The sequence below is a fragment of the Hyla sarda genome, chromosome 2 (assembly GCF_029499605.1).
Source record: "Hyla sarda isolate aHylSar1 chromosome 2, aHylSar1.hap1, whole genome shotgun sequence".
In the NCBI taxonomy this organism is placed as follows: domain Eukaryota; kingdom Metazoa; phylum Chordata; class Amphibia; order Anura; family Hylidae; genus Hyla; species Hyla sarda.
The window spans coordinates 259,215,335-259,235,883 of record NC_079190.1 but is presented as its reverse complement, the minus strand read 5'-3'; the positions used below and the strand labels follow the sequence as shown (position 1 = coordinate 259,235,883).

Here is a 20,549-nt window from a genome sequence, read left to right as displayed (position 1 = left end):
AGCCTCCTCCAAACCCAATGCCACCAGCCTTCCCACAATGCACAAGGGGGGAGATTTATCAAAACCTGTGCAGAGGAAAAGTTGCCCATAGCAACCAATCAGCTTGCTTCTTTCATTTTTAACAAGGCCTTTGCAAAATGAAATAAGAAATCTGATTGGTTGCTATGGGTAACTTTTCCTTTGCACAGGTTTTGATAAATCTCCCCCAATGTTTCCAGGCTCTCTCAAATGTCTCCAGCACCCCAGCCCCACAAGCACACACAATGCCTCCTGCCTTACCCATATTCCTCCAGCCTGCCCCATGCACAATGCCTCCTGCCTCACCCACACACAATGCCTCCACAATACCCCACACAGTGACAGAGGGGTGTGCATGGGAGACAGGGGTGTAGAGGGGTGTACATGGGTGATAGAGGGGCATACAGGGGTGACAGAGGGGTGTAGGGGGTGACAGAAGGGTGTACGGGATAGCAGAGGGGTGTCCAGGGGCTACAGAGAGGTTACAAGGGTTGACAGAGAGGTGTAGAGGGTGGGTATGCACTACCTGAAGCTGAGTAGACCTCTGTCAGCACTGCCCCTGCTCTTTCCCTCCATCCACATCCTTCTGCTGAAGGACCAGGGAGAATCCAGAGCTGCTCCACAGGAGAGGGAGGATACACAAGGATGGGAGCTGCAGTATCACCTGTCCCTGCACACAGACTTCCCTCCCACCTGGCCTGCACGCCTGTGTCTCACAGGTGCGCAGGCCTGGGCAAAAAAATAAAAAAATGTTAGCGCCATATTTCCCACCAGAGTGTCCTGGCACCCTGGTTGGGAATCAATGCATCAGTGTAATGTGTGCTGGAGCCCCTTGCACCCCCTTGCAACAGCACACCTGATGTAGATCGCCTCACTCGCCTCATCAGAGCTACAGCCCTGATTACAGAACATACAAGTGCAAAAAACACAAATTTCAAAAAACACTAAACTCTGTGATAAAAGTGCTATAAAAAAAGTAGCATTATATGTGACAAGGTCATCAAGGGTGGATTTAAAAGAGGGGGCAGTTTAAGTTGTAAAAATTTCTGTAACAGTCAGTTCCATAGACCTAAGTGAGGGTAACTCTTAGGACAATGCGCTCCAGTACGCTTAAAACAGTATTTGTTTACAACACCAGTTGGTGTGTACTTTTGGCTGGCCTTTCACAGTATCTAGGCCCTTAAGACTTTAACAGGAACAAAATACTACACCATTTAGATGTACGTATGTGGTATGCACCTATGAGGGGAGGACAATGCGGTCCAGTACGCTTAAAACAGTATTTGTGTACAACACCAGCCGTTGTGTACTTTTGGCTGGCCTTTCACAGTATATAGGCCCTTAAGACTTTAACAGGAACAAAATAGTACACCACTTAGATGTACATATGAGGTATGCACTTATGAGGGGAGGACATTGTGCTCCAGGTCACTTAAAAAAGTATTTGTGTACAACAACATCAGTACACACCAGTACTGCAGCACACAGTCGCTGTGTACTACACCCAAAGTTGCACTCCCTCTCTCAATCTCACTCCCTTTCCTATCAATGCTTCTAGGCAGAATTTGGGCTTCAGGTGAATCGCTACTGTTCTGTGCAACACACTGTGCAACACACTGCTCTCTGTCCCTCTCTGTAAGAGAACAATATAGTGATTGGGAGGTGAATCGCTGCTGTAAAAAAGCTTTTCTGTGCAACACACACTGCTCTCTGTCCCCCTCTCTGTGCAACAGAATGCTGATGTGACTGGGAGGTGAATCGATGCTGGAAAAATGCTTTTCTGTGCAACACACAGTGCTGTCTGTCCCTATCTTTCTCTCTGCAATAAAAGGCTGAAGTGACTGGCCGCAAGATGGCTGCCGATTATATAGGGGTGTGATATCACAGGGGTGGCTGGCTGCTGATAGGCTGCATGTGATTCAGAGTCATCCCGCTGACCCTTGTTCCCACCTTCTTAGGATTCCTTGCCCCATGTCCTCACATGTGGATCCGCCTGGACCGCACTAAATGGAGTTTAAAGAAGCGATTCGCACGATCTAATCATGGCGATATTCGCATTCTTTGCAGATCAAAATTTTCCTGAAATTCGTAACTAATTCGGATTCGTCAGATTCGATTCGCTCATCCCTAATTATGACAATAACAAGAATTTGCTATATCTTATACTCTAGTTATGTCATACTTGATATTATGAATTGAAGATGATATTACTTACAAGGTCATATCTAAACCAAATTTAATAAAATCATTGTGTATAAAAGTAGAACACAGAATATTCTCGGATCTCTGTCGAGTCATATATAAATGCACACAATTATTAATACAGATATCAGAGATATTTAAGCTAAATATTTGGAATAACACTCCATAAAGTATCTGAACAAAGTATAAAAAATTTGAATTAAAAAAAATATATATATAGAAAGTAATTGAGATATCACCAGGATTGGATTAACAATACCCATATTAACTATATGATAAACAATACCCATATTAACAATCACTAAAACGATCACTAAAACCCATGCAAACTATATCATGCTTGGTTGTGTAATAATTGTTAAAAAGAATAAAAAGAATAATATTCTATTCTAACAGACAACATGAGATTTCACATTAAAGGGGTAACGATAAGGTAGATAGTAAGTATTTCAAGTTCTTACCTCTTCATTAGAATACATACAAGAAATAACATAGGGAGTATTTGCAGAATACAAGAATAGTTGCTACAATGAGCACATGAGCATAAGAACTAGATAATGAAATGAATGGGTGTCAGGTTGATTACTGGATGTAACTGTGCAGTATTCCAGAAAGAATCCAGTAAAAAAAGAAAAAAAAAAAGAATACAGCAGAGTATAAATTTCATAACATCAGAGTCTATATACGATGGCTGCCACTACACAGTGGATTTATACCTTGAGGAGTACACTACCACCATCCATACACCTTCAATAGCTCAGCTGAGCAAAGGAAAGTTGTTTATCCTATGAAGCCATAGGCGTGCACAGCCTACTGCATTAGGGTGTGCACCGTAAAGCGCAAACTCAAGCCGTGTGTGTGTGTGTATATATATATATATATATATATACACAGAGTATATAGACAAATAAGGTTGCAGCAGCACACATTGGTCAAAAAATGGAGGCTCTCAGCGCACTTTTTGATCAAAACATGTCCCCCCATCCACCACGTGGAGGTGGCCTCATTTAGGATGGGACCCTAGCACAAATTCTGAGCCTAACGCTCGTATCCACTCACCTCTGCTGGGCATACAGTCTCTGACTGGGTGACATGCTGGATCCATTATCAATCCAAATTAAAACACCTCCTGTGAAAAAGGGGAGGGGTGCATAGCTACAGAGGGTGTCATTTCCCCTATGTTGTACAAAAACACAAAAAGAAAAATAGCCAGCAAATTTTTGTACAACATAGGGGGAATGGCACCCTCTGTAGCTGTGCACCCCTCCCCTTTTTCACAGGAGGTGTTTTAATTTGGATTGATAATGGATCCAGCATGTCACCCAGTCAGAGGCTATATGCCCAGCAGAGGTGAGTGGATATGAGCGTTAAGCTCAGAATTGTTGTTAGGGTCCCACCCTAAATGAGGCGACCTCCACGTGGTAGATGGGGGGACACGTTTTGATCAAAAAGTGCGCTGAGAGCCTCAATTTTTTGACCAATGTGTGCTGCTGCAACCTTCTTTGTCTATATACTCTGTATGTGCCAGAGCAGTGTGCACCCGTGTATCAGGTAGTTGTGCTGGCTATTTTTCTTTTTGTGTTTTTATATATATATATATATATATATATATATATATATACACACACACACACACACACACATAGTTAGTATAGTTCCCCTACATTAGGTTGGCAGTACAAGTTTCCCCACATTAGGTTGGCAGTACAAGTTCCCCCACATTAGGTTGGCAGTTCAAGTTCCCCCCCCCATAAGGTTGGCAGTACAAGTTCCCCCACATTAGGTTGGCAGTACAAGTTCCCCCACATTAGGTTGGCCATACAAGTTCCCTCACATTACGTTGGCAGTACAAGTTCCCCCACATTACGTTGGCAGTACAAGTTCCCCCACATTAGATTCGCAGTAGTTCCCCCACATTAGGTGCAGTACAGTTCCCCCACATTAGATTGGCAGTACAGTTCCCCCACATTAGGTGCAGTACAGTTCCCCCACATTAGGTGCAGTACAGTTTCCCCACATTAGGTGCAGTACAGTTCCCCCACATTAGGTGCAGTACAGTCCCTCCACATTAGGTGTAGTACATTTCCTCCACATTAGGTGCAGTACAGTTCCTCCACATTAGGTGTAGTATAGTTCCTCCACATTAGGTGCAGTATAGTTCCCCACATTAGGTGCAGTATAGTTCCTCCACATTAGGTGCAGTATAGTTCCCACATGAGGAGCAGTATAGTCCCCCCACATTAGGTGCAGTATAGTTTCCCCCACATTAGGTGCAGTATAGTTCCCCCACATTAGGTGCAGTACAGTTCCCGCACATTAGGTGCAGTATAGTTCCCCACATTAGGTACAGTATAGTTCCCCCACATTAGGTGCAGTATAGTTCCCCATATTAGGTGCAGTATAGTTCCCCCACATTAGGTGCAGTACAGTTCCCACATTTGGTGTACTATAGTTCCTCCACATTAGGTGCAGTATAGTTCCTCCACATTAGGTGCAATATAGTTCCCCACGTTAGGTGCAGTATAGTTCCTCCACATTAGGTGCAGTATAGTTCCTCCACATTAGGTGCAGCATAGTTCCCACATTAGGTGCAGTATAGTTCCCCCACATTAGGTGCAGTGTAGTTCCCCCACATTAGGTGCAGTATAGCTCCCCCACATTAGGTGCAGTATAGTTCCCCCCACATTAGGTGCAGTATAGTTCCCCACATTAGGTGCAGTATAGTTCCCCCCACATTAGGGGCAGTATAGTTCCCCACATTAGGTGCAGTATAGTTCCCCCACATTAGGTGCAGTATAGTTCCAGCACATTATGTGCAGTATAGTTCCCCCACATTAGGTGCAGTATAGTTCCCCCACATTAGGTGCAGTAAAGCTCCCCCACATTAGGTGCAGTATAGTTCCCCCACATTAGTTGCAGTATAGTTCCTCACATTAGGTGCAGTATTGTTCCCCACAGACATCCAGCCTTCAGCCATATACAGTGTATGTCTGGAGGCTGTATGTCTGTGTACTGACTCACTTCAGTGTTCCGACCACCGCTCCTCCGGTCCGGGGTCACGATCTACTGCTATGGCCTTTAGGCCATAGCAGTAGGTCCGTGGACTGGAGGAGCGGTGGTTGGAACACCGAAGATGACGTTCAACTTACCATGCCCGCGCGTGCTCCTCTTCCATGCGCCGCTCCTCCGTTCCTATGGGTGCTTCCATGGGACTTCAGTGACGTCCCTGCATGCGCTACCTCCCGGCAGCCCATGTGTTTTTTAAGCCAATGCGGGGCCGCAGAAAGGTAACAGGGACATACTTGTGTCCCAAAATATCTTTTCGGGACACAGGGATGTCCCGAATGTGACATGGGGCGATTAGGGGACGGGGGCGATTACACCCCGTGCGCACGCCTATGTATGAAACCCTATATATGTAAACGTACCTATATATGTCATTGTTAAACCTTGAAGCAAATGGTCTACATTGGTGGCACCCCTCTTAGTTAAGAACAGGAAGCTGATGTTACACAGGCTCTTCAAAATTGGACAATGGAAGACTGGATGAATGTTGCTTAGTAATGGTTTTCTGATGATTCTCAATTCCAGCTGTGATATTCAGATGGCAGGTAACAATTGAGCATTGTTTAAACACAACAGCCTACCGGAGTATTGTTGCTGACAATGTCCAGCCCTTTATGACCAGAGTGGTCCTATTTTCCAATGGCTTCCAGTATGATAATGCACCATGTTAAAAAAGCTCACATTATCTCAAACTATTTTCTCAAACATGACTGTGAATTTACTGTACTCCAATGGCCTCCACAGTCACCAGATCTTAAAGGAGAACTGTTGTGCAATATAACTTATCCTTTATCCGAAGGATAGGGGATAAGTTATATTGCACTACAGTTCTCCTTTAAGATCTGGTGAATCTCCTGTACAGGGCCATGGCAGTATGCTGGAAGGGGCGTTCCATCCCCGCATGATGCGGCGGCCGACACAACCCCTCCATGTATCCCATATCCCATCTGCCTCGGCTTCCTGCTGGGGACGACACAGCGCTTCCTGCAGACTGACGCGGCCCCCCTCCCCATTTATTATACACTACATTAACTCCTTTAATATAATACAGCATCTTCTGGATGTAGTAGAATGGGATATTCGTATTATGGATGTGAAGCCAAAAGATCTGCTGCAACTATGTGATGCCATCACGTCCATATAAACTAAAATCTCTAAGGAATGTTTCCAGCACCTTGTAAAAAGTATGCTATAAAGAATGAAGGCAACAAGGGGTCACACACAGTAATAGCAAGGTGTACCAAATAAAGGGGCCAGTAAGTGTATGATGGCATGTTATTTTGACATTTTGACAATGTATAAATGCCACAGGTGGCACAAATTTAATGTGAACCCAGTCTTATGGACCCACAGTTGTCAAGTCATGTTTCCTTTTTTCTAACTATATTCAGCAGTCTGTTTCTGAAATGGAGAAGAGCATTAGATATGCCCACATGGAAGAGGAGGAGTCTGAGCAAAATAAGCGCAAACTTCAAATGGAAACAGTGACGTCCAAAAGGAAATTTAAAACAAGGTCAGTCTATCTTAAACTGTTGCATACAATTCTTAATTTACATATATATTGTTAAACAATATATAAATTCAGGGAGGAATTTATGGTTTTTGAGCAGGTTTTGGCAAAAAAAAAAATTGCGCAATCACTAAAATGGCAATAATATGTGACTTAGTTTACACTCATTTTTTTGGGGTGAAAGTAGTAATAAATTCCACCCTAAATGATTCACACGTGCATTGTATAAATTGTAATTATTCTCCCTGGGTCTTCTCGATGTCTAGTAGCAAAGCACCAATGTTACATCCTCAACCATAACCAATTAAAGTGATATATATATATATATGGATACAATGAAGCAAATGTATCAAAACTGTCTAACAGAAAAATTGTCTTTGTTGCACATTATAACCAATCACAGCTCAGCTTTCATTTTATCAGACAGTTAAAGGGGTACTCAGGTGGAATTATTTTTTATTATTTTTTTTTAATCAACGGGTGCCAGATTTGTAAATTACTTCTAGTAAAAAATCTTAATCCTTCCAGAAATTATTTTCTTTTTGGAACACAGAGCTCTCTGCTAACATCACGAGCACAGTGCTCTCTGCTGACATCTCTGTCCATTTTAAGAACTGTCCAGAGTAGGAGAAAATCCCATAGCAAACATATGCTGCTCAGGACAGTTCCTAAAATGGACAGAGATGTCAGCAGAGAGCACTGTGTTCCAAAAATAAAAGAATTTCCTCTGAAGTATTCAGCAACTAATAAGTACTGGAAGGATTAAGATTTTTAATAGACTTATTTACAAATCTGTTTAACTTTCTGGCAACAGTTGATTAAAAAAAAAAAAGTTTCCACCAGAGTACCCCTTTAAGAAATAATAATAATTCTAAAAATATTTATTTATATATTGGCAACACATTTCACAGCACTTTATATTTCTGAGGGTACAAAAGGAGTGCAATATTATATACTAGTTGTTAAAACAAGAGTAGTTGGGGTTAAGACAAAGGGCAGAAAATGCTTTATTAATACTATGTTCCAGCCATTTCTTATAAATAAGGTTGATCACATAAAGGTGGTGAACCAGTCATCAACCAATCTGAATGTTTGAAGTGCATAGAGCATAGGGGGAACACTGAATGATAGTGTGGGGGAGGGGCATATTGATAGTAGGGGACATCAATCAGGAATGTCATAATTCTACTTGAAAATATTTTTCTTTAGGAAACATTTAAAACTGTGGATGTTGAGTTCAGGGTGTTGTGTTCCAGAGAATTGGTGCAGTAAAGTATTGAAGACTGGAGTGAGACAGTCGAATTCTGTGTTGGTCTTAGAACATTAAAGGAGTACTCCGCCCCTAGACATCTTATCCCCTATACAAAGCATAGGGGATAAGATGTCAGATTGCGGGAGTCCCGCTGCTGGGGACCCCCAGGATCTCGGCTGCAGCACCCACCTCAATGGCTTCCGGCAACGCTGGAGGCTTCGGATCCCGACCACGCAAGCGAAAGAGCGTGATGTCACGACTCCGCCCCCTGTGTGACATCACGCCCCGCCCCTCAATGCAAGTCTATGGGAGGGGGCGTGACGGCCGTCACACCCCCTCCCATAGGCTTGCAATGAGGGGTCGGAGTGTGACGTCACACGGGGACGGAGTCGTGACATCACAATGCTCCGGCCCCGTGATCGACAGTAAACAGACCCGGAGTGAACACGCTTCGGGGACTGATTTTAATGGGGTGTGGCATGCAAGATCACAGGGGTCCCCATGGATAGGGGATAAGATGTCTAAGCGCCGGAGTACCCCTTTAACAGAGCAGAGAGCACATGTAGGATGGTAGACAGAGATGAGGGAGGAGATATAGGAAGGTGCAGCACTGTGGAGAGCTTTGTGGATGAGAGTGTGGATTTTGTAATGTATTCTGGACCAAATGCATAACCAGTGTAATGACTGACATCAATGTGACATTTGGAAAGGAAGATGATTCTGGGTGCGGCATTTAGAATAGACAGGAGAAAGGAAAGTGTAGAGAAGAGATATTAGTGTGGAGTTACAATAGTCAATGTAAGAAAGAATCAGAGCAACAACAAGAGTTTTAGTTGTTTCCATAATAAAAAAAAAATGTTGAATTCTGAAGATGTTTTTGAGGTGCAGGTGACAAGAATGTTAAAAGGAACTTACTATAGGAACTCAATTATAAATCAAAGACTAGCATAACTCCAAGACAGTGGACCAGCTGCCAAGGAGTTATAGTCCCACACACTGAAATGGAAATGTCAAGATTATGTTATCTAATATAATAATAAATTATAGGAGACCTGAATATTGAGCCATATTAAAGTGGAAAACTATTTTTTTCAAATCAACTGGTGGCAGAAAGTTCTACAGATTTGTAAATTAGAAAAAGGACGGAGAGGCTCCTGCGGAAAGTTTCACTAGAATGACCCGGGTAACTCAAACTAACACCTGTACCCAAGGTGTCTGGAAAGGGAGTACTAGACAAAAATAATTTTTGAGGCTCAAGGTCTTTGGATAAGGAACACACTTGTTGGTTAAAATATATGAAATATTTATTAATTAATTAATTACTATCAACTGATAGTCCGGGATCACAGGGCCCTTGTAAATCCACGGAATCAGAAGATTCATAAAAAATCTAAAATCATAAAATTCATATGTATATTCATAAAATAAAATTATATATATATATATATATATATATATATATATATATATATATAGATGTATAAGACCACTGGAAAGGGTAGCAGCTATCTCAAATCGGCACTCTGGATAGTAATTGTATAAATAATGTCCATCAAAGTGCTAGTGCAGTCCTGAAAATATGTAACACAGTCTATCACACTTATGAATGTCCTTTCAAGACAGTAAAGTGGCAGTTGAATATTATTCAGGTGTCTGTGGCTCCAGACTTAGATGTCGCTCTGTATGTTATATAGAGCAATCCTAGGATGCTGTATTCCCCAGCGGTAAATTCAAACTATGAGCATAGTGTTTGGGAAAGGTTTAGCTCACCGGTCCTGATGCGATTCTCGGGAGGTAACTTTACGGTTCCTTGCTTGTCCTCAGCGATGTCAGGCAGCCGTCTGTCCCCGCTCTCTGGCCTGAGAGCGCACCGCTGGAGTCTCTGCCGACTCCTATTTGCGCGATGTTAGCAGATGGTGGGCGATAGATACAGGGGCTGCTGCACTTGCAAGGCAGGTAATCCAGGTGGCGTCCTCGTGTAGAGAGCACGCGCTCCCGGTCTCTGACCGCGCGCTCAGAAATGTCCGTGTGATAGCCGGTAATTGCTCTGGACTGCAAATGATGATAGTGGTCTCATACGTCTCTTAGGGGGGGTCGCCGGACGCGTTTCAGCACCCACTAGGTGCTTTCTTCAGCGGCTTAAATATATAAGATATCTTTTATTTTATGAATATACATATGAATTTTATGATTTTATATTTTTTATGAATCTTCTGATTCCGTGGATTTACAAGGGCCCTGTGATCCCGGACTATCAGTTGATAGTAATTAATTAATTAATAAATATTTCATATATCTTAACCAACAAGTGTGTTCCTTATCCAAAGACCTTGAGCCTCAAAAATTATTTTTGTCTAGATTTGTAAATTACAAATCTTCTATTAAAAATCTTAATCCTTCCAGTACTTATCAGCTGCTGTATGCTCCAGAGGAAGTTGTGAAGTTATTTACAGTCTGAGCACAGTGCTCTCTGCTGATACCTCTGTTCATGTCGGGGACTGTCCAAAGTAGGAGCAAATCCTCATAGCAAATCTCTCCTGCTCCGGACAGTTCCTGACATGGACATAGGCGGCAGCAGCAGAGAGCATCGCAATTAGATTGGGGAGAACAACACAACTTATTCTAGAGCATACAGAAGCTGATAAGTACTGGAAGGATTACAATATTTTAATAGAAGTAATTTACAAATCTGTTTAACTTTCTAGCACCAGTTGATCTAAAAAAAAAAAATTTCCACCGGAGTACCCCTTTAATATCACTGTATGCAGATCTGACTTACAGGTCCTTTTATACATTTGTTTTAAGTGTAGTACAAGATTACCAGGACAATGGAGGCATTCGTACTCGATCTTGTCATTCAGGCCAGTCTCACACCCCATGGAATTCTAGCATCCTTATAATGGAGGGAACATCTGGTCCCCTTCTGTTCTACTGCACTAAGCTTATAAAACATAGATGTTAGTCACTTGTATACACATTGCAATGTGTATATAAAAACAAATCTAGAGGAGTGAAAAGGCTTTCTTTTCAAAATGTTATGTTTTACAGGCAGAAGGGCTAATATAGTACAGCAATATACAGCTGAAAGCAGCCACTGTGCAAAGGTCTCCGTTCTGCAATTTAGGTGTCGATTTGGAAATGGATCACATTTAAGAAATGACTATTGTGCACAGTACATCATAATAGTCATTTGTGAAAAATATGTGTATTCTAGAAAGCCCATTTTCAATTACCCTATTCATTTTCCCCATTCAGAATCCTCTTCTATCAACCAGAATGAAATGAGTTATTATTCTTAGACATTGTAAATTTGGACTAGACAATCTAAGAAGACACCTGATTTATCATAGAGGCTCAGGATAAATCTGGAACATCGTCCGACTCTTCTGTTCAACCTTTTGCCACCTATTAGTTGGCTTAACAGTTTTTGTGTAAATGTTTACCACATGTTGTCACCCCTTTCCTGTGAAGTCATGTTCCTATCCGAAGAAGCCCCCTTCCTTGTCTGATGGCGTGCAAAAAGTATCTAAAATGCATACTAAATGTGGTGCAAAACTTGAGCACCAGTTTTTGATGCAAATTGTACCAAAATTCAGGTGAACTTACAACAGCAATCCTGCCTTATTGTTTAACAATCTGAAGAACCTGAAGCTAAGCATTGTTTAACACAGTAAGGGGAATTTACCTTTCCCAGCACCATTGCAGCGGCGCAACATTGCATCATTTTTTGTGCAAGTTCTGGTTTTTGCACACAAAAATTTGTGCAAAACCAGTTTTTATGCAAAAAAAAAAAATTGGACAAATTTTCAAATTTTGCGCAGGTACAGGGAATGATATATTCCCCCTACTTTAGTGGTTCTGTAAGGGAATTAACCCCTTAAGGACTCAGCCCATTTGGGCCTTAAGGACGCAGACAATTTAATTTTTACGTTTTTTTTTTTTCCTCCTCGCCTTCAAAAAATCATAACTCTTTTATATTTTCATCCACAGACTAGTATGAGGGCTTGTTTTTTGTGCGACCAGTTTTCCGTTGTAATGCCATCACTCACTTTATCATAAAATGTATGGCGCAACCAAAAAAATACTATTTGTGTGGGGAAATTAAAAAGAAAACTGCAATTTTGCTAATTTTGGAAGGTTTTGTTTTCACGACGTATAATTTACGGTAAACATGACATTTGCTTTTTTATTCTTTGGGTCAATACGATTAAAATGAAACCCATGATAATGTACTTTTCTATTATTGTTGCGCTTAAAAAAAAATCGCAAACTTTTAAATCAAATTAGTATGTTTAAAATCCCCCTATTTTGAAGACCTATATCTTTTTTATTTTTCCGTATAAGCGGCGGTATGAGGGTTCATTTTTTGCGCCGTGATCTTTACTTTTTATTGATACCATATTTGCTTATATAGAACTTTTAGTCCATTTTTTATAAAAAATTTTGGGAATAAAATGTTATAAAAAAGCATCTATCTTGGACTTTTTTTTATTTTTCTGTTCACGCCGTTCACCGTACGGTATCATTAACATTTTATTTTAATAGTTCAGATATTTACACATGCAGCAATACCAAATATGTACATAAAATATTTTTTTAACACTTTTTGGGGGTGAAATAGGAAAAATGGGACAATTTACATTTTTATTGGGAGAGGGGGTTTTTCACATTTTTTTTACTTTATTTTTTTACTTTTTTAACTTTTATTTTTACACTTTAATAGTCCCCATAGGATTGCTAATGCTGTTCAGTGTTATGTATAGGACACAACACTGATCAGGGTTATCGGTCGTCTTCTGCTCTGGTCTGCCGGAAGGCAGATCAGAGCAGAAGACTCCCGGAAGACAGCGGAGGCAGGTGAGTGGACCTCCGGCTGCCGTGCTGGATGATTGGATCGCCGCGGCAGATCACAGGGGACCCTGTTTGGATCTCCTGTTTGGTGCCCTGGCTTTCCTTCACAGCGGTGCATCATGACCCCTGCCCGAAGCGAGGGCTGTAACACCCCCTCCATATAGGAGAGCCGTTCGGCAATCTTCGGCTCTCCCATAGAGTTATATAAAGGGGCGTGGCGGCCCCCATGTTTCAGATAGGGGATACGTTTTCTTACATGATACTTCTCCTTTAGGTGTGTAGCATTATTTCTATTTTTATTCTAGCCAAACTTCAAATGAGCTGTATCTATTATGACTGTTTCTGGACTGGTCTATTTGCCCTTATCGGGACTGCTACCACATTGCTACAATTGCTGTTACACATTACAGCTGTTAGTTACATGGTGCTGCATAGTAGCTTTTTCTTCAATATTGACATTTTCTTTTTTATAATGTTATAATTTTGCTCTACTGGATTTCAGTTTTTTTTTCAAACAATCATTTATTATCAAGACCACTTCTGGTGACCCATTTTGTATATATGCTGTATGATCTTAATCTTCAATATAAACTACATTTAGCACCACGGGTATAGGTGTATATTCTGGCTAACTCGGTCAAAAGAAAGTTTTAGTTGTTAAACTATAAGCAATTCCAGTCCTTTTTGCTTTTTTCTATTTTCTGAAAGAATGAATATGTTCATTCTCTCCGCTTACTTCAGTATTTGAATTTTTGCAGCAGATGTTTCGTAGCAGAATCCCATTAAAAACAGTGGGAGGCTGCTGCAACAGAATGCCAGATTACGCTTGAAAATTCCGCTATGTGAAAGGGCTCTAAGGCTGTGTTTTCACTTGGCAGGTTTTTAATCTTAAGATAACTGCAGCTGAAGATTTTGAGCCAAAGCGAGAAGTGTATCCAGCAAAAAAGAGAATTATCAATTTTTCTTGTATATTCCCTTTTACTTTTGAATACAGTTTTGGCTCAAAAACTGCAGTCGCAGTTTTACAAAAAAAAAAAAGTGAAAACGCCGCCATGAAGAGGTTTTCCCAGAAGCAGCACCATTCGTGTCCATAGGATTTGCCTGCTATTGCCTAGCTCCATTTTTATTTTTCCTCTTTATCTTTTACAGGCATTAAATGGATATACAAAAATTCAAAAAATTACATCTCTTGCAATATTTCCTTACATTTAGGTTTCCTTACTAGAGATGAGCGAACTTACAGTAAATTCGATTCTTCACGAACTTCTCGGCTCGGCAGTTGATGACTTTTCCTGCATAAATTAGTTCAGCCTTCAGGTGCTCCGGTGGGCTTGAAAAGGTGGATACAGTCCTAGGAGACTCTTTCCTAGGACTGTATCCACCTTTTCCAGCCCACAGGAGCACCTGAAAGCTGAACTAATTTACGCAGGATAAGTCATCAACTGCCGAGCCGAGAAGTTTGTGACGAATCGAATTTACTGTAAGTTCGCTCATCTCTATTCCTTACCTTTAAGTTGGATACATTTAAATTAGAGCCTAGCTCCATTTACTTGAATAGGGCTGAGCTGTAATACTAGAAGGAGCCAATGGACAAGAGTGGTGCTGTTTCTAACAAAAATAACAATTATAATCTTTTTTCCAGTTTTAGGCAACCTCCCATTAGTCAGTGATGTCTTCTATGGTTGTTTTATTATATTAGCCCACATCTACCAAATATTTTCCTAGCTTTGTTTTTATTTCCAAGCAGCTGTGAGATCAATAATAATTCACTAAATGTTAACTCTAAGTGTTGATCATCATCTGTCACCCTTCTCACCCTCCGTGTTCTTCTCAAGAATGTAGATGTGATGCCAGGCATTTAAACATGTTTGCATAACATGATAGTATTACATAGGCTTTAATCCTCTTTGGCATGGAAAAACTGACCTCATTAAAAAAGATTTATTGGCCCTTAAAGGGGTACTCTCATGGAAAACCTTTTTTTTTTTTTTTTCTTAAATCAACTGGTGCCAGAAAGTTAAACAGATCTGTAAATTACTTCTATTAAAAAATCTTAATTTTTCCAATACTTATTAGCTGTTGAATAATACCGAGGAAATGGTTTTCTTTTTAGAACACAGAGCTCTCTGCTGACATCTCTGTCCATTTTAGGAACTGTCCAGAGCAGCATATGTTTGCTATAGGGATTTTCTCCTGCTCTGGACAGTTCTTAAAATGGACAGAGATGCCAGCAGAGCAGCAGAGAGCTCTGTGTTCCAAAAAGAAAACCATTTCCTCTGTAGTATTCAGCAGCTAATAAGTACTGGAAGGATTAAGATTTTTAAATAGAAGTAATATACAAATCTGTTTACCTTTCTGGCACCAGTTGATTAAAGAAAAAAGTTTTCCACGGGAGTACCCCTTTAAAGGAAAATGTCTTACAAATATTATATAACAAATATTGGGCCGGCATATGTAGATTATTATTTCATCGTTTGGTATGTATAAATGTACAGTACTACAATACAGTGATCTTACCTGACAGAAAGCATCTGTGGTGCACCAAGAATACAATTTATCTACTGCTTTGCTATTTTAAGTAGTTCACCAGATCCTTACAGTTTATACACTAGCTACTGGTGTTTAATCAATGTTAACAAGAACCAATGGCATAAAAGATTATTTTAATACATAAGCAAAAGTTGGCAAACAATTGTACTCTCATTATGGTGCAAGCATACTGTACTCCCAATGAACACATTTATCATCATGTAAATCACTAGTCCTCACTAGTCCTCATGGCTGGGACTGCACTGATCAATGAAATGTTAGCCATCAGTCTCCCAATTCTTCTGCATTTGAATTAATACTGCATCTCTCTTAATACTGCAATCTCTATCATCTGTATGTCCAAAAACCTCTATTAGGCCGGGTCTCCACTGAGTAATTTTTCACAAAAACGCTGTTAAACATGACCATTTTGCCGCATGGCTTTTTTTTTGCGAAAAAATGCTGCGGCCAGATGTTAGCTGTAAGTCTAAAGGAAACTGCAGAAACCCTTATCCACTTGGCGTTTTTGAGTTTGGCGTTTTTTTTATCCTTTTGGCGTTTTTTCGTGATTTTGGCCAAAAACGCTGGATTTCAAAAACGTCTGCTTGCTGAGGGTCTGGCGTTTTTGTTGCAAAAACGTTGCGTTTTCCCCCCATAGAAGTCTATGGGGATGAAAAAACGCAATGAAAAACGCTATGTGGGTTTTAACTTTGGCGTTTTTGCACATCTTTTTTGGACTTTAGCGATCCAAAAAAGTGAGGGAGATACCTTTTTTATTTAAATTTCATAGGGTAACATTAAAAAAATTTGAAAAAATATACATTAGTGTTAGAAAAAATTGTATCTAACGAAATGTATATTTTTTTTATAAAGAAATGTTATTTAATTTTGAAACAGTAAGCAATTTATGTGGGCGGGCAGGGCACTAAAATGTACTGACAATTATAAAAATATAGTGTATGTGAGTGTCTTTAATTTTTTTATTCATTTTTAGGTAGTACTACTACTCCCAGCATGGACTACACTGTTCCATGATAGGAGTAGTAGTACTTTGACTCACTGTCAGATTGCCTCGGCTGTCACATTTGTCAGCCACGGCGATCCTCCAGTATACTGTATAGGCTGGCCACTCTCCTCTGGTCCCGCTGAGATGTGATTGGCCAGAGGGTTCTAGCCAATCACAAATGTCTGGGAAATATGAATATTAGGACATATACCGCAGGGACCTTAGAAGAGCGGCCGGCCGGATCTATACTTTAAACAGGATGATCGCAGCTGATGTCTAGAGTGACATCAGCTGATGTCACTCTAGACATCAACTGCGATCATCCTGTTTAAAGTATAGATCCGGCCGGCCGCTCTTCTAAGGTCCCTGCCGTATATGTCCTAATATTCATATTTCTCAGACATTTGTGATTGGCTAGAACCCTCTGGCCAATCACATCTCAGCGGGAAATATGAATATTTGTAAATATACAGCAGTACAGGGGACCAGAGAAGAGCGGCCAGCCTATACAGTATACAGGAGGATCGCCGTGGATGGCAAATGTAACAGCCGGGGCAATCTGACAGTGAGTCAAAGTACTACTACTCCTATCATGGAACAGTGTGTTCCATGATGGGAGTAGTAGTACTACCTAAAAAATGTAAAAAATTAAGGTTAAAAAGTCAAAAAAACACAAGTACACTTTATTAAACACATTATTAAAAACATACTTTTTTTTTACATCCCTACAGCATCCTTTTTTTTTTTTTGGGGGGGGGGGGTTTTGGTACCCAACAAAGGGTACCAAAAAAACACCAAAGTGCAAAAAAAAGCTATTTCCACATAAAGCCTCAAACGCAAGGAAAAACGCCAGAGAAAAAGCCAAGAACGCAGGGCAGTTTTTCTGGAGTTTTTTCTGGCGTTTTTTTGGACAAAAAAAAACCACTGCAAAAAACTCAGTGGAGACCCAGCCTCATTACATTATTACTGAACAGCAGCTGCTTGTCTTCTAACATATATAGTACTTCCCTTTCTATTTTTTTATTATTTTGTATTCTATCACTTCTATTTTGTATTCTGTCACTAATCAAACTTAGTAAATTGTGAAAATGTATTTAAAAACAAATGTAAATTAATGTAATCTTCATAATATTAATACATACATAGTGAAATGTATACTGAAATATATACAGAATCTACATTATTGGTTTGCTGATAGAATTTCATAAACTGAAAAGCTAAAAATATTGTTTCTTTTTTGTATCTTTCAGTGAGGAAGAACTTGCCGACATACCCATTAATTCTATAGACCTTTCAATAGCCAGAGCTGAACAGACCTTGAGATCTACATTGTAAGTGGACCCTCTTTTGTTTTTCTTGTCACATACAAAAAAACGGTTTCATTGCTTCATAGATTATTACTAACTGACAATCTAGTTTTTCTTAAAGAAAACATTAACATCATACTAAAGAACCTAAGATGTTACAAATATGTAATTCAGGATAACATAATTGTCCTAGAAGACTCTACTTGTACAGAATTTGGGACCTTGCACATGACAATATTATGAATATGTGATCTTAGTCTTACGCGAGTCCAAACTTCACGTGGCTTTAATATCTATAGATAAAGTTTTTTTTTTTTATAGATTTATAGAGATTTGTTTTTTAAATGTGGCATACCCAATACCTGTTGTCACGATGCCGGCTGGCAGGTAGTGGACCCTCTGTGCCAGAGAGGGATTGGCGTGGACCGTGCTAGTGGACCGGTTCTAAGCCACTACTGGTTTTCACCAGAGCCCGCCGCAAAGCGGGATGGTCTTGCTGCGGCGGTAGTGACCAGGTCGTATCCACTAGCAACGGCTCACCTCTCTGGCTGCTGAAGATAGGCGCGGTACAAGGGAGTAGGCAGAAGCAAGGTCGGACGTAGCAGAAGGTCGGGGCAGGCAGCAAGGATCGTAGTCAGGGGCAACGGCAGAAGGTCTGGAAACACAGGCAAGGAACACACAAGGAACGCTTTCACTGGCACTAAGGCAACAAGATCCGGCAAGGGAGTGCAAGGGAAGTGAGGTAATATAGGGAAGTGCACAGGTGAAAACCCTAATTGGAACCACTGCGCCAATCAGCGGCGCAGTGGCCCTTTAAATCGCAGAGACCCGGCGCGCGCGCGCCCTAGGGAGCGGGGCCGCGCGCGCCGGGACAGAACAGACGGGGAGCGAGTCAGGTAGGGGAGCCGGGGTGCGCATCGCGAGCGGGCGCTACCCGCATCGCGAATCGCATCCCGGCTGGCAGCAGGATCGCAGCGCCCCGGGTCAGAGGACGTGACCGGAGCGCTGCAGCGGAGGGAGTGAAGCGAGCGCTCCGGGGAGGAGCGGGGACCCGGAGCGCTCGGCGTAACAGTACCCCCCCCCTTGGGTCTCCCCCTCTTCTTGGAGCCTGAGAACCTGAGGAGCAGACTTTTGTCAAGGATGTTGTCCTCAGGTTCCCAGGATCTCTCTTCAGGACCACAACCCTCCCAGTCTACTAAAAAAAAATTTTTCCCTCTGACCTTTTTGGCAGCCAAAATTTCCTTGACCGAGAAGACGTCCGAGGAGCCGGAAACAGGAGTGGGAGGAACAGATTTGGGAGAAAAACGGTTGAGGATGAGTGGTTTGAGAAGAGAGACGTGAAAGGCATTAGGGATACGAAGAGAAGGAGGAAGAAGAAGTTTATAAGAGACAGGATTAATTTGATACAAAATTTTGAAAGGACCAAGATAGCGTGGTCCCAACTTGTAGCTAGGGACACGGAAGCGGACATATTTAGCGGAGAGCCATACCTTGTCTCCAGGGGAAAAAACGGGGGGAGCTCTTCTTTTCTTATCCGCGAACCTCTTCATGCGTGAAGAAGCCTGTAAGAGAGAATTTTGGGTCTCTCTCCATATAATGGAAAGGTCACGAGAAATTTCATCCACAGCGGGCAGACCAGAGGGCAAGGGGGTAGGGAGGGGGGGAAGAGGGTGACGGCCGTACACCACGAAAAATGGGGATTTGGAGGAAGATTCAGAGACCCTGAAGTTATACGAAAATTCGGCCCATGGAAGGAGATCTGCCCAGTCATCCTGGCGGGAGGAAACAAAATGTCGCAAATAATCACCCAGGATCTGGTTAATTCTTTCTACTTGTCCATTGGACTGGGGATGATATGCAGAGGAAAAATTTAATTTAATCTTGAGTTGTTTACAGAGAGCCCTCCAGAATTTAGACACGAATTGGACCCCTCTATCCGAGACAATCTGCGTAGGCAACCCGTGAAGACGAAAAATGTGTACAAAAAATTGTTTAGCCAACTGAGGCGCAGAAGGAAGACCAGGAAGAGGGATGAAATGTGCCATTTTGGAGAATCGATCAACGACCACCCAAATAACGGTGTTGCCACGGGAAGGGGGTAAATCAGTAATAAAATCCATACCAATCAGAGACCAAGGCTGTTCGGGGACAGGCAGAGGATGAAGAAAACCAGCGGGCTTCTGGCGAGGAGTCTTATCCCGGGCACAGATAGTGCAGGCTCGCACAAAGTCCCCAACATCCGTCTCCAGAGTCGGCCACCAATAGAAGCGGGAGATGAGTTGCACAGATTTCTTGATGCCCGCATGACCTGCGAGATGGGAGGAGTGACCCCATTTGAGGATTCCGAGGCGTTGGCGTGGAGAAACAAAGGTCTTTCCTGGAGGAGTCTGCCTGATGGAGGCAGGAGAAGTGGAGATCAGGCAGTCAGGTGGAATGATGTGTTGCGGAGGGAGATCAACTTCTGAGGCATCCGAGGAACGAGAGAGAGCATCGGCCCTAATGTTCTTATCGGCAGGACGAAAGTGAATCTCAAAATTAAATCGGGCAAAGAACAGAGACCACCGGGCCTGGCGAGGATTCAGCCGTTGGGCCGACTGGAGGTAGGAGAGGTTCTTGTGGTCGGTGTAGATAATAACAGGAAATCTTGATCCCTCCAGCAGATGCCTCCATTCCTCAAGTGCTAATTTAATGGCTAGAAGCTCTCGATCCCCGATGGAGTAGTTCCTCTCCGCTGGAGAGAAGGTCCTAGAGAAAAAACCACAAGTGACAGCATGCCCGGAAGGATTTTTTTGTAGAAGAACAGCTCCA

General features: G+C 41.8%; 1 protein-coding gene across 1 annotated transcript in view; it reads left to right on the top strand.

Annotated features, from left to right (window-relative positions):
- Positions 1 to 6,625: 6,625 nt before the first annotated feature.
- The window catches only part of MYOM3 (myomesin 3), a 141,204-nt gene continuing 127,280 nt past the window's right edge, over positions 6,626 to 20,549 (top strand). Inside the window, exons 1-2 of the mRNA XM_056557031.1 lie at positions 6,626 to 6,799; positions 17,685 to 17,765. Coding sequence (XP_056413006.1) covers positions 6,693 to 6,799; positions 17,685 to 17,765 — 188 coding nt within the window. The 5' untranslated portion in view covers positions 6,626 to 6,692. The remainder of the gene's footprint in view (positions 6,800 to 17,684; positions 17,766 to 20,549) is intronic.